Consider the following 14,939-nt stretch of genomic DNA (forward strand, 5'->3'; position numbering starts at 1 on the left):
AAAGGGACACTATAGTCACTTGAACAACTTTAGCTTAATGAAGCAGTTTAGGCGTATAGAACATGCCCCTGCAGCCTCACTGCTCAATCCTCTGCCATTTAGGAGTTAAATCCCTTTGTTTATGAACCCTAGTCACACCTTCCTGCATGTGACTTGCACAGCCTTCCATAAACACTTCCTGTAAAGAGAGCCCTATTTAGGCTCTTTATTGCAAGTTCTGTTTAATTAAGATTTTCTTATCCCCTGCTATGTTAATAGCTTGCTAGACCCTGCAAGAGCCTCCTGTATGTGATTAAAGTTCAATTTAGAGATTGAGATACAATTATCTAAGGTAAATTACATGTGTTTGAAAGTGAAACCAGTTTTTTTTTTCATGCAGGCTCTGTCAATCATAGCCAGGGGAGGTGTGGCTAGGGCTGCATAAACAGAAACAAAGTGATTTAACTCCTAAATGACAGTGAATTGAGCAGTGAAATTGCAGGGGAATGATCTATACACTAAAACTGCTTTATTTAGGTGAAGTAATTTAGGTGACTATAGTGTTCCTTTAAAGCTAAACCATTGCAAAATTTGGCACGCTAAAAATTACGACTAATTTAAGTTACAGACATGCCTCTTGCTTACTTACTAGGGGTGCAATTTGACTGTGTCACCATACTGAGCAGCATCAATTGCTAGCTGAAACTATTTCTAAACCTAACCTTACCTCAGAGGGATTCCCTCTGCTGATGTTAAAATGGACATCAGCAGAGGGATTTCTCAGCTTATAAAGTCCTGAGTCCTGCACCTGCCAATTACACAGTGATCGGTACGGGGCAGCTGGCAAAGTCCAGTACCAATAATTGTAGGCAGGGGAGTATGCAGGACTGCTCACAGCTCAACTGTCAGTCTGGGGCCACTAACTGTGGCCCCAGATGACAAGTGGAACTCTCAGGTATTAAATGATCTAGCCCATCTCGTACTTTAAATACATTATGCTCAAGGCACACAGCATAGATCAACACGCAATCCTTTAAGTGTTAAAGGAAAGTGGGCTTAAGCATAAATTATTGTGCATGCAGAGTCTATTAAAGAACAAAAAAAAAAAAAAAAAAAAAAACACGTTTTTACAATCCCTGACTTTTCAGAATGGTATCTACAAATAGGAGAAAATCTTGAAACGTACCATCAGCAGGTTGCTGGAAATTAATATAAGCATATCCAAGAGATCTACGTGTGGCAACATCACGGCAAACTCGGATGGACAGTATCGGCCCTGCTGGGGAAAACTTTTCATACAACATTGCCTCTGTGACGTCTGAATTCAAATCACCTACATACAGAGAGGCCAGCGGGTATCCAGCACCGGTAGCATTCATGATTATCTAAGAAAGGTTTAGTAAATGTTAACGATTACATTGTTACTAAAAAAAAACAAAAAACAAAAAAACCACCATTATGTTTCTAAGGTGTACTTTAAGCATAACTACCAATATAATTTACGAGTCTATGGAAGCCATCCCAGTTTTCTGCATTTCGAAGAAGTGTTACAAAACTCAAGCTCACCGTGTGCATGCACTTTGATAATGCGAAAATTGCACTGCCACATAATCAAATCAAATGCAAATCAAATGCATCCAACCCTAGCAAGTCTGAGAGACTAGAGCTAACCTGCGACCAGACCCGAGGACTTTCATTCTTCAAGCCAAGTTTAAACGGTTTCACAATGACAGTCAATGACACTGCTGAGGCGGCAGGCTATAGGTGCGTAGGTGAGATTAGGTTTTTGATTGCAAAGTTATTTAACAGAAAACCAGGGGGAAGTTCACAGACTCAAAGCATTATAATTACCCTTTTTATTTTAATTTCCGCTTATATTTTAAATGAGCACGAGTGAGACATACAAGATGTTTACAGGGTACAAGAAATAAAGTTACACAGGGGTGAGTATTTTTTTTTTTTTTTTTTTATTATTTTATTTTTTTTTTTATTTTTTTTTAAAGTCTACCTGTCCAGATGACAAGTAGTCAAATCTACTTGTCCTACACATTTAACTTACAAAGATTGGGGACCCTTCCAACAGTCCTGGACATTGGCAAACTGAATGGAAAATACTTTTTTCCAGATAAGCTATTTGAGTTTTGTGAATTACCCCAAGTCTCTCAAAGCTAGGGCATAAAGGTGATGGTGTGGTGAGTTAATGCAGATGGCTGATGCCTTTTATCTATAAAATTATTGTTAAACACCAACCAACCTTCGTCCTGGGAGCAGCTTCTGGGTCACAGAGGGTCAGAACTGCCACACACAGAGTACACATAACCAGCACACATACCACACATCAAATAGACACATTATGGAGAGGACAGAAAAAGTGGCTAGAAGCCTCCAGCGCAAATCTAAATTCCCAGCGTCCGTCCTCTGAAATTTCAGTTTCAGGAAGCGCAGACTGACGCTGGGCAGGAACGTAACTGATTAGCGGAGAGCCTGTGGGAGTTTAGATCAGAGCTGGAAGCTACTTTAGGGTTAAATTGTTAGAAAACAGTTCTACCCCTTGAGGTAAGTGTCTAGATGCCTCTTGGTATCATAATTACGTTTAGATTAAGTTGTTATGGTGCATAAACTGCAGAGTTAAGCAGACAGGGAGGGTCAAGGCACCCAGACTGCGATAAAGACATTTAATCAATAGTAAAAATACGAGTATATACAGTAATTTGGGGATTACACTTCTTGTGACCTTTCATGGCAAAAAAAGAAAAAAAAAAGCAGAGAGAGGAGAAAAAAAAGGGGGGGAGGGGGGCATAAAACAAACATATGTGTAATAAAAGCGCACAATTTTCAGCATTACCATTTCATTTCTTAAAACACATTTTTAACTCCTGCTTGAACGACCCTACGGTGAATTAGGCTAAAACAAGATTATTTCCCTGTAGATTACATATCATCGAACCGTAATCCAAATCACTTACTGGTGGTGTGGAGAAAAAAAAAAGTTAAATGAAATAAAAACCTCTTCCAATTTAATGTGAAACCGGCTAAATGCCTTCACACACTGCGGCTTCCGACCTCGCCAAAGGCCCGCCTAGCACACGGCCTCAGTTACGCAGGAGCCGGACCGCCATGACGCCGCAAGGGAAGCGGGTTGATTAGCAGTGGGCGGGGCAGATAATTATGGTGAGCGAATCCGACTCCATTTTGTTTTTAAAAGGTCGACGTTGGAAGGCCATGTGGAATGAGCATGCAGCTTGATAAGGCACTTTTAAAGAGTGAACAATTCAATGAAATTCTATTATTTTATAAGTCATATAGTTTAAATATCGTGCTAATGTTTAGTTGCTGACTCTTGAATATTAGCACATTTAAAGGGATTTCCCAGGAAATATTACTGTTTATAGAAATGATTATGGTGCTAAGAATATGTCCCTGAAAACTTAAAAGAGCATTTCTAATTCCTAAAGTTCAGTGCTTTTGTTTTTAAAAGCATGTCCCGTTTGTCTTATTTTATAAAAGTGCAAATTACAAGAGATATCAGCACTTTTATAAACCCCCTCGGTTACACTTAAAGTAAAAGTATATATAAAGGCTCTTACAAAGTCTTTCTTAATATAAAATAGAGATTGACAATATTAAATAGCTGCTATTCACTCTTTAGGGTCTTTCCTAACACCTAACAATTGAAAATACAAAAAAAATGTAGCGCTTTGAATCACACCTTAAATACAAAGTATTTAAATATAAAGTGCTTCAATATGAATGCAGTGCAAAGAGTTCATTTCAAAGTGCTAAATACATTGCAATTTCAATGTAAAGTGCTTCAACAGAGGATTGCCTTTGAGCACTTTTTTATTTTTATAAAGTGAGTGCTTTTTGTAGAGAATGACTGGTATCAATGTTCCTCTTTGAGAAGAATTGTAGGTGATTGCCAAGCATATACTCCATGTCCCAGTGTCTAGACTCGTGACGATCTATAGCTGCGGTGACAAGATGATATTGTTGCTAGATGAAATGTAACTTGCTTAGAGATATGTTGGGTCACCATCATTCTAAAATAAAGTAGGACAACTCTGATATTCCAAAGAAATGTTCTGTTTCTGGAATTTTTAATCTGTGGCACCTGAGCTCCATCTTCCTACTCACTGACATCATGTGGAGAAGTTTAGCAACCCCTTGATTCGTACAAGCTCTTGGACAGTGTAAGTGTGCTGATGTCATTTAAATAAGTATTTCTCAACCTTTTATGGAGAAGTACTCCTGCAGCAGTGGCAGAACTACAGCCGGAGCGGCTACACAGGGGCCTGCATGCTGTGGTGGTCCATGGGGTGGCCAATGATCATAGTTGTTCATCTGTGTGTCAGGGTATGCATCAGTAGGTGTCCATATGCCAGTGAGTGTATCTGTGTGTTAGGGTGTCTGCATGTGTCAGTGTGTGTGTATCTGTCGGTGTGTATCTATGTGTGTGTATGTGCATACATCCAAGCAATCAAACAAACACAACGTGCAAACACACTGCAATTTATCACAAATTTGCCCGGCAGGCGCTGAAGAGTAAGGAAGCGACTGGACTTTCATGGAGGTACTGGGGTTGGGCATCGTGGTTGGCCATAGTGGGTATGAGTACTTAGGTTGTGTGGCGGTTGGGGACCTCCTTGATGGGCTTTCCTCGCCCCCCTCCCTGTCAGGATCGGGACAGGGATCCAACACGCAGAGTACAAAGAGAGGAAAGGTACGTATACCGGGCCTTAGAATGGCCGGACTAACGTACCGAGAGTAATAGAGAATAGTCAGAGACAAGCCGAGGTCGAGGGAACGAGAAGACAGATAAGCGAGAGACAAGCCGGGTCAAGGGATAACAGAGAAGCAGGGTAGTACAACGAGCCGAGTCAAAACCAATAGAGCAAACAAGAATACCAGAGCGCTGAGTGACTAGACAAGCTAGAACCACGACAGGGCAATGAGCTGAAGTGAGAAGTAAGCTTAAATACCCTGGCTCTGGATGGTAATCACGCCTCTGACAAGTACCGATTGGATATCGGAGACTTGAGTGACAGGTCGCTCGTGATAGCGTCATGACGTCACGTATTGAGCGTCCTGCTAGAAAAGGACGTGGATTCCTCGCGGCCGGTGTTTAAGTGACTGGATGAACCGCGAGGAACGGAGGAAACAGCTCGCCTGGACGGATAAACCACCAAGTCTCTACCTCCCTTAGAGGTAGAGGCCTCAGGTACCCTGACAGTACCCCCCCTCTCAGATACGCCCACCGGGCGGAATGAACCGGGGCGAGATGGGAAGCGGAGGTGAAATGCTCTGCGAAGGCGAGAAGCATGAACGTCCTCCTGAGGTACCCAACTCCTCTCCTCAGGACCATATCCCCTCCAGTTGACCAGATATTGCAATTTTCCCCTTGAAATTCTGGAGTCAATGATGGAGCTGACCTCGTACTCCTCCCGACCCTCCACCTGAACAGGACGAGGTGAGGAGGCCTTAGAGGAGAATTTGTTGCAAATAAGAGGTTTCAACAAGGAGACATGAAAGGAGTTAGGAATGCGTAAGGCAGGTGGCAGAGCAAGGCGATACGCAACCGGATTGATACGAGTGAGAACCCTGTAAGGGCCTATGTAACGAGGAGCAAATTTCATAGATGGAACTTTTAGGCGAATATTCTTGGTACTCAACCACACCCTATCCCCAGGAACAAAAACAGGAGCCGCTCTTCTATGCTTGTCAGCGTGTTTCTTGAACAGCGAGGAACTATGTAATAGAATTTGCCGAGTCTGATCCCATAATTTCTTCAGGTTGGCGACATGATCATCAACCGACGGTATCCCCTGAGAAGAGGAAACCGAAGGAAAAATCGAAGGATGAAAGCCATAGTTCATGAAGAAAGGGCTAGAGCGAGTTGAATCGCAAACAAGGTTATTGTGTGCGAACTCCGCCCAAGGAATCAGACCGACCCAATCGTCCTGGTGTTCGGAAACAAAGCAACGTAGATACTGTTCGATCTTTTGATTAGTACGTTCAGCAGCTCCGTTAGACTGAGGGTGATAGGCAGAGGAGAAGTTCAATTTGATGCCCATTTGAGAACAAAAGGATCTCCAGAAACGTGAGACAAATTGAGAACCTCTATCAGAAACAATCTCTGAAGGAATCCCATGTAGGCGAAAAACCTCTCTCGCAAAAATCTCCGCCAATTCAGGAGAAGTCGGAAGTTTAGGTAATGGCACGAAATGGGCCATCTTAGTAAATCTATCCACCACCGTGAGAATAACAGTCTGTCTCTTGGAAGCAGGCAAATCAACGATAAAGTCTATGGACAAACAGGACCAAGGTTTCTCAGGAATGTCCAAGGGGTGTAACAGACCACATGGAGATGCATGAAGTAGTTTAGTCTTGGCACAAGTCTCACAAGCTGCGACGAACTCCTCAATATCTTTTCGAAGTGAAGGCCACCAGAAATCCTTGGATATCAGAGAGTATGTCTTGCGAATACCAGGATGACCAGCTATTTTACTTTCGTGAAAGCATTGTAGGAGCTCCAGTTGAAGTTCAGGAGGAACAAAGTTTCTTCCCTCAGGAGTGTTTCCAGGAGCTAGATGTTGTGACTTCAAGATCTGGTCAAGTAGCGGAGAATGAATTTTGAGACTGGTATTAGCAATAATATTGCATTTGGGTACAATGGAGGACAACAGTGGTTCAACTGAGGCAGAGGGCTCATATTGGCGAGATAGCGCATCGGCTTTAGAATTCTTTGACCCAGGTCTGTAAGTCAGAACGTAATTGAAATGGGTAAGAAACAACGACCAACGAGCCTGCCTGGAGGACAGACGTTTGGCCTCTCCGATATAAGACAAGTTTTTGTGGTCTGTCAGAATGGTAACAGGATGTAAAGTACCTTCCAATAAATGTCTCCACTCTTTCAAAGCCTTGATAACCGCTAGTAATTCTCTGTCACCAATGTCATACCTGCTCTCAGTACCGGTCAATTTTTTAGAGAAAAATCCACATGGATGTAATGGTTTATCAACACCCAACCTTTGAGATAGGACAGCACCTAAACCAGTCTCTGATGCGTCTACCTCAAGTAAAAAAGGCAGAGAAGTGTCGGGGTGAACTAAAATTGGAGCGGAAGCGAAAAGCTCCTTGAGAGTTTTGAACGCCAGGAGAGCTTCAGTAGTCCAATTCTTAGTATCAGCCCCCTGTTTGGTCATGTTAGTGATAGGTGCGATAATGGAAGAATAGCCCTTAATAAAGCGCCTATAATAATTAGAAAAACCAATAAATCTCTGTACGGCTTTAAGACCTTTGGGTAAAGGCCACTCTAGAATGGATTGGAGCTTATCCGGGTCCATCTTAAATCCCTCCCCAGAGATCACATAGCCGAGAAAGGTTACCTGGGTTTGATCAAAGCTACATTTCTCCAACTTGCAGTACAAGCCATGCTGAAGAAGCTTGTGCAAAACCCTCCTGACTTGCTTGTGATGAATCTCAATGTCACTAGAATGAATGAGTATATCATCTAGGTATACAATGACGCAATCTTGCTGAAATTCCCTAAGAACCTCATTTATCAGATCCTGGAATACAGCTGGTGCATTGCATAACCCAAAAGGCATAACAGTATATTCATAGTGACCATATCGAGTATTGAATGCCGTCATCCACTCATGTCCCTGCTGGATTCTCACCAAGTTATATGCCCCTCTGAGGTCTAACTTGGTGAAAATTGTAGAGCCCTTCAAACGATCGAAGAGTTCGGTAATCAAGGGGATTGGATAGGCATTTTTAATGGTTATCTTATTTAGGCCTCGATAATCAATACAAGGCCTCAGAGAACCATCCTTCTTTTTAACAAAAAAAAATCCAGCCCCGGCAGGGGAGGAGGACCTTCTAATGAATCCCTTGTCTAAATTTTCGTGAATATACTCCTCTAGAACTGAGTTCTCTTTCGTAGATAACGGGTATACATGACCTCTGGGCGGCATGGTACCAGGGAGTAGGTTAATTTTGCAATCAAAGGACCTGTGTGGGGGTAAGGTATCGGCTTTCTTTTTGTCAAATACAGCCTTTAAATCTAGATACTGAGACGGAATTTGTGTCTCTGTAGGATTATCAGAGTTAGCCGCTGTATTGGTTAAGCCGAGAGGTGAGACTTTCCGCAAGCATTTCTCTTGACAATTCTGTCCCCACGAAACTATCTCCCCTGACTCCCAATTAATAATAGGGTTATGTCTCCTCAACCAGGAGTACCCCAGCACTATGGGAATAGACGGAGAAGAAATGAGCAGTAAGGATATGTCTTCTCTATGTAGGATGCCAACAGTTAAGTTAATCGGTATGGTCTCATGGAAAATAACAGGCTCAAGTAACGGTCTACCATCGATGGCCTCAACGGCCAGTGGTGTCTCTTTTAACTGGGATGGAATAGCATGCTTGGCAGCAAAACCCTGATCTATAAAGCTCTCAGCAGCTCCAGAATCGATTAGTGCCATAGTCTTAACTACTCCCTTCTCCCACTTTAAAGAAACGGGTAACAGAAGCCTGAGCTCTTTGTAGTTGTGAATAGAGGACAAAGTAGAAACACCCAAGGCCTGTCCTCTAGAGGAACTTAGGTGCGAGCGTTTCCCGAACGATTGGGACAGTTTAGGCGTAAATGACCCCTGACTCCACAATACATACATAAGCCCTCCCTTCTCCTGTACTGTCTCTCACTCTCTGTGAGATGAGTACTGCCTATCTGCATAGGTTCAGGAATACGTAAGTCCTCGAACTCAGAAATTTGAAAGGTAGGCGCTAGTTTAAAGGAGGGTCTACGGGTCCTATCTCGAGTGTTCAGCCTCTCTCTTAAGCGTTCATCAATACGAGATATAAAAGAAATTAAATCCTCCAAATTTTCAGGGAGTTCTCTAGTAGCGACCTCGTCAAGAATTACATCTGATAACCCATTCAGAAACACATCTATATAAGCCTGTTCGTTCCACTTAACTTCTGCCGCCAAGGACCTGAACTCTAGTGCATAATCCACAAGTGTTCGATTGTCTTGTCTAAGGCGCAACAGTAATCTAGCTGCATTGACCTTCCTACCAGGGGGGTCAAAAGTTCTTCTAAACGCAGCTACAAAGGCATTATAATTATAGACTAGTGGGTTATCATTCTCCCATAAAGGATTGGCCCATCTCAAAGCTTTTTCAATGAGTAGAGTGATAATAAATCCAACCTTCGCTCTATCAGTAGGATAAGAGCGGGGTTGTAATTCGAAATGGATGCTAATCTGGTTTAGAAAGCCACGACACTTCTCCGGTGACCCGCCATAACGTACTGGTGGGGTAATACGGGAAGAAGCACCTACAGTGGCTACCTCTAGACCTGAGACTGCAGGAGAAATAGAAGGAGTACGTGTCTCCTCAGGTGGATTACTAGCACGGGACAAAAGTGCCTGTAGTGCCAAAGCCATCTGATCCATCCTATGCTCCATGGCGTCAAACCTGGGATCCGAAGAACCAAGCTGACTGTTTGTACCTGCAGGATCCATTGGCCCTGTCGTAATGTCAGGATCGGGACAGGGATCCAACACGCAGAGTACAAAGAGAGGAAAGGTACGTATACCGGGCCTTAGAATGGCCGGACTAACGTACCGAGAGTAATAGAGAATAGTCAGAGACAAGCCGAGGTCGAGGGAACGAGAAGACAGATAAGCGAGAGACAAGCCGGGTCAAGGGATAACAGAGAAGCAGGGTAGTACAACGAGCCGAGTCAAAACCAATAGAGCAAACAAGAATACCAGAGCGCTGAGTGACTAGACAAGCTAGAACCACGACAGGGCAATGAGCTGAAGTGAGAAGTAAGCTTAAATACCCTGGCTCTGGATGGTAATCACGCCTCTGACAAGTACCGATTGGATATCGGAGACTTGAGTGACAGGTCGCTCGTGATAGCGTCATGACGTCACGTATTGAGCGTCCTGCTAGAAAAGGACGTGGATTCCTCGCGGCCGGTGTTTAAGTGACTGGATGAACCGCGAGGAACGGAGGAAACAGCTCGCCTGGACGGATAAACCACCAAGTCTCTACCTCCCTTAGAGGTAGAGGCCTCAGGTACCCTGACACTCCCCCCCTGATGCGGGAAGGACTTGGGCCACTATGCCGGAGAGAGACGTGCCCCCCCCCCCTTTTATGTTTTCCCTGCCCCCCCTCGGGCCAGTATACATAGCATAATAGGAGCTCCCTCATCAAGTGTTTTGGGGGGTGGGGTCATGGGACCTGTGGACTCTGGGAAGCCTGGCGGACCTTGGTGACTCTGGTGTCGAGGAGGTGGTGGGACAATGCTGGTGTGCCAACGCTTCTGCTGGGGGGCAGTGGGGGGGGTGGTTTGCGGTGGGGGGCTTGGCTGGGGGTGGGGGGTGGAGGAGGTGGCCCGCCATATGTAGAGAAAATAGCGGTGGGCACAGCAGACGCTCAGGGTGACATGGTTTTGAGGCATTGCCCGGGGGCGGTCTGGGGGATGCGGGTCTCCCTGCGCCTTATAACGCCAGCTCCGAACCTAGCTTTGTAATTAGTTACTGATCCGTTTCATTTTATGTAGGCCGGGGGCCGTTGGGAGTTGGTCAATTCTATCCGGGTACCTTTTCACGCCTAGACCGATAGACACGGGCCCCTCTGCATGGGCACCGCGCACGTCCCCGCTGAGACTGAGGGGTACAGACGGGAGGCTCGCGGGAGACTGAGTCAACTAAGGGTTTTGGGACTCAGACCTGTCAAGTTCTTCCCATACAGTCACGTCCTATTTACCCCGGCTGGGGTAGACCTATAAGGTCATAAACCCCCTCCCTTACGGACACTACCTTTCACACTTGACAGACCCCCTTAGGCAGAGCGTCTCCCCTTCCTTTCCCCCCCCTTTTTTTTTTTCTTCACGCTTTCCCTCCCTTCCCTTACTTGTCGACCATGGCTGGGCCACAGGGTGGGGGGTTCTGCCCGGCTCCCCTGCGGCTCTGGACCAACAACGTTAGGGAGTTGAACGCCCCGGAAAGGAGGTCACACCTGTTTTGGTCCCTGTGGGCCGCTCGAGCCTCCATAGCATTCCTCCAGGAGACCCACTTCAGGGGTGGGGCAGGACCCCTCCTTAGACACAAGAGGTTCCCAACTGGATATTTTGCGAACCACCAGCTGGCAAAGAAGGCAGGGGTGGCGATCCTAATTGCACAGCACGTGCCGTTCAGCTATGTGGAGATGAAGGCGGGCCCGAATGGCCGCTATCTATTCCTTAAAGGCACAATAGCTGATAGAAAATACACGGGCCAGCACCGCTTCCTTTCCAGGACCCTTCGGCAGCTAGACCAGTTCCGGGAGGGGGTCCTCCTTGTGGCGGGTGACATCAATGTCCCTCTGGACCCACGCATGGACACCTCAAGAGGACGCAGCTCGCACCTATGTATTCGAACGATGGGAAAAACGCTGCGTGCAACGGGATTGGCCGATGCCTGGAGAGTACTTCACCCGGAAGACAGGGACTTATCATTTTACTCGCAAGTGCATCACGGCCACAGCCGCTTAGACTATATCCTGATCGTGCAGGAATATCTGCACCTTCTCCAGTCCTGCGACATCCAAACGGCGGTCTGGTCAGACCACGCCACGGTCCTGGCTACGATGCGTTCACCTCTGTTTAAACCCAGCTGTCGGCAACGGAGACTAAATGAACAAGTCCTAGAGGACTCCCTACTTCAGGCGGAGACGAGAGAGGTTCTCTCTCAATACTTCGCTGACAACCATGCTCAGGATACCTCGCCCCAGATAAGATGGGAGACCACAAATGCGTTCTGCGTGGTCATTTCATTAACCCCTTCAGGACGGAGTCAATAGTGCACGTTCTGATCAAAACAAAACGTAAACAAAAACTGGAATTTGCGCTATATGTCTGTTCACCCGTAGTTCCCCTCTTTCAAATTATATGCACCCACACTTATTATATATCATTTTGTTCAGGAGAAACAGGGCTTTAATCTATCATTAACTATTCATATATGGAACATAATTCCTTATGAATAAAATAAAAAAAAATGTGAGAAAATAAGATTTTTTTTAAAATTTGTATTTCCGTCTGCCATTTTAGCTGTGAATGTCATAATACTGTTAGGTTTTACTGCAAAAAAATGCACATATTTGTAATCAGCGATGTCTCACGAGTACAACAGTACCCCCCATTAACAGGTTTTATGGTGTTTTGGAAAGTTACAGGGTCAAATATAGAATGTTCCATTTTCAAATTGAAATTTGCCAGATTGGTAATGTTACCTTTGAGACGGTGTGGTAGCCCAGGAAAGAGAATTACCCCCATAATGGCATACCATTTGAAAAATTAGACATGCCAAGGTATTGAAAGTGGGGTATGTTTAGTCTTTTTTAGTAGCCACTTAGTCACAAACACTGGCCAAAATTAGCGTTCATAATTGTTTTTGTGTGAAAAAAGCAAAAAACTAATATTTGGCCAGTGTTTGTGACTAAGTGGCTACTAAGAAAGACTGGACATACCCCACTTGCAATACCTCGGGTTGTCTACTTTTGCAAATGGTATGCCATCATGGGGGTAATTCTCATTCCTGGGCTACCATACGCTCTCAAAGGCAACATAACCAATCTGGCAAATTTCAATGTGAAAAAAATGAAATGCAAGCCTTATATGTGACTCTCTAACTTTCCAAAACACCATAAAACCTGTACATGGGGGGTACTGTTATTCTCGGGAGACTTCACTAAACACAAATATTAGTGTTTTAAAACCGTAAAACATATTACAACAATAATATAGACCATAAAAGTGCCGTTCGCTTGTAAAAAATGCGAAAAACGTAACTTTTACTTAAAATATCATTGTTGTAATACAATTTACCAGTTTGAAACACTAATATTTGAGTTCAGTGAAGTCTCCCGAGTAAAACAGTACCCCCTATGTACAGGTTTTATGGTGTCTTGGAGAGTTACAGGGTCAAATATAGTGCTTGCGAATTAAATTCTCTGCACTTTCTCCCTGTGTTGTCAGGCATGTCAATCAAATTTTAATTAATCAAATCACATAATTACGTTAAAAGATTATTTAAATATACACGTAGAATTTTAATATATATGCATTTATAGGTATTTAAATTCTACGTGTATACTAATGTAATCTTTTATGTAATTATATGTATTTATCTATATATATATATTTGCGGTTATTTGTATTTTATACATAGATAGATATATATAGAATGTCATTCTAAGTGTATTTTGTTACCGATATATATATATTAATAACAAAATACAGTTAGAATGAAATTACATATGCATATATAATTTATATTAAATTTTGTTTCAATATTTTATTTATTTATTTTATTATTTTATTTATTTATTATTTTAATTATACGTATTTATATATAATATATATATGTACATCTATTATATATATAATATATATACATATTATATATATGTAACATCATTCTAAGTGTATTTTAATATTAATTTATATACTTATATTAATATTAAAATGCACTTTGCATGACGTTACATATATATAATATGTATATATATTATATATATAATATATATACATATTATATATATATTAAAATATATTTAATTTATTTTTAAACATGTTTATTTTATTTTTTTTACACCTCCTACCAGCAGGGGGACTGTCTGATATTTCAAACAGTCCCCCTGCTGGCATATCCATAGCCAGCTATAGGGGGCCATGTGATCGCTCTTTGAGAGCGATCACATGGCCCCCGGGGGCCTCATTTGCCGGAGGGGGGCTGCCTGGGCTCTCAGGCAGCCCCCGAGAAGAGGATCGCGGCGGAGGTGAGTAGTTGCTGGCTCCTGGGGGCTTAAACCGTTACGGCGTTCCATGCCGCCGCAACGGCTTTAAAGCCCATTTAAAGCGCGACGGCATGGAACGCCGTAACGGCGTTAAGGGGTTAAGCTCTGCTCAAGACGCAAACAAGAACAAAACACTAGATTGAAAGACCTATACGCCAGAGCTTTGCATTTGGAACAGACGCACAGGGCAGACCCGCCGGAGGACAATTACCGCTCTTTACTGGAGGCAAGGAGAGAACTGAAGAGCCTGCTCTCCAGGAACCTATCGCATACGCTCCGTAAGTCCCCACAGATTCTTCTATGAGCATTCCAACAAATGTGGGTGCCTACTCACTAGAATGCTACAAAAGAAACGACGACTGTCCCAAATAACCATCCTGCAAAAGGCGAATGCGCCCCCCATACGAAGACCAGATGGCATAATGGTGGAATTCCAGGAGTTTTACACCAAACTATACAACCTGCTGAGGGACACTGGGGGGGGGGACGTCTCGACAGCGATTGAGCGAGATTCAGGAATACTTAGACCAACACGTGACCCGGAAGCTCACGCAGGCTCAGGCCGAAGACCTCGATGCCCCCATCACATTGGAAGAGCTCACAGGTGCCCTCAAAGCCGCGAAGATGAACAAAGCCCCGGGACCGGATGGCTTTCCTGTGCGATACATACGAACCTTCGGGGAGATCCTCCTGCCAGATCTGCTGGTGTGCCTCAACTCCATCTTGGAGGGAGGGAGGTTCCCAGAGGATACCCTCATGGCAACAATGGTGATGGTGCCGAAAGACGGGAAAGACCCTACATCGTGCGCCGGTTATAGACCTATCTCCCTACTCAATGCGGATCTCAAGCTATTCACGAAGATTCTCGCCCGCAGAGTGGGGGAAGTGGCTCCGGACCTGGTTCACCCAGATCAGACCGGGTTCATCCCGGGGCGAGAGGCGAAGGATAATACGATCAGGGCCCTCAACCTCATACATGCCACCATGGAAACTGCTCGCGGAGGCTTGCTACTCTCACAGATGCCAAGAAGGCTTTTGATAGAGTGGATTGGCAGTTCATGAGGGAGACCCTACGGGTAATGGGCTTCGGCCCCAACATCCAGACCTGGA

General features: G+C 44.2%; 1 protein-coding gene across 1 annotated transcript in view; it reads right to left on the reverse strand.

Annotated features, from left to right (window-relative positions):
• LOC134566144 (embryonic polyadenylate-binding protein) overlaps positions 1–3,103 on the reverse strand; it is a 262,979-nt gene extending 259,876 nt beyond the window's left edge. Inside the window, exons 1-2 of the mRNA XM_063425849.1 lie at positions 2,946–3,103; positions 1,166–1,364 (exon numbers count right to left, since the gene is read on the reverse strand). Of these exons, the coding sequence (XP_063281919.1) occupies positions 1,166–1,358 (193 nt within the window). The 5' untranslated portion in view covers positions 1,359–1,364; positions 2,946–3,103. The remainder of the gene's footprint in view (positions 1–1,165; positions 1,365–2,945) is intronic.
• Between the last annotated feature and the right edge of the window lie 11,836 nt (positions 3,104–14,939).

The sequence above is a fragment of the Pelobates fuscus genome, chromosome 6 (assembly GCF_036172605.1).
Source record: "Pelobates fuscus isolate aPelFus1 chromosome 6, aPelFus1.pri, whole genome shotgun sequence".
Classification (NCBI taxonomy): Eukaryota; Metazoa; Chordata; class Amphibia; order Anura; family Pelobatidae; genus Pelobates; species Pelobates fuscus.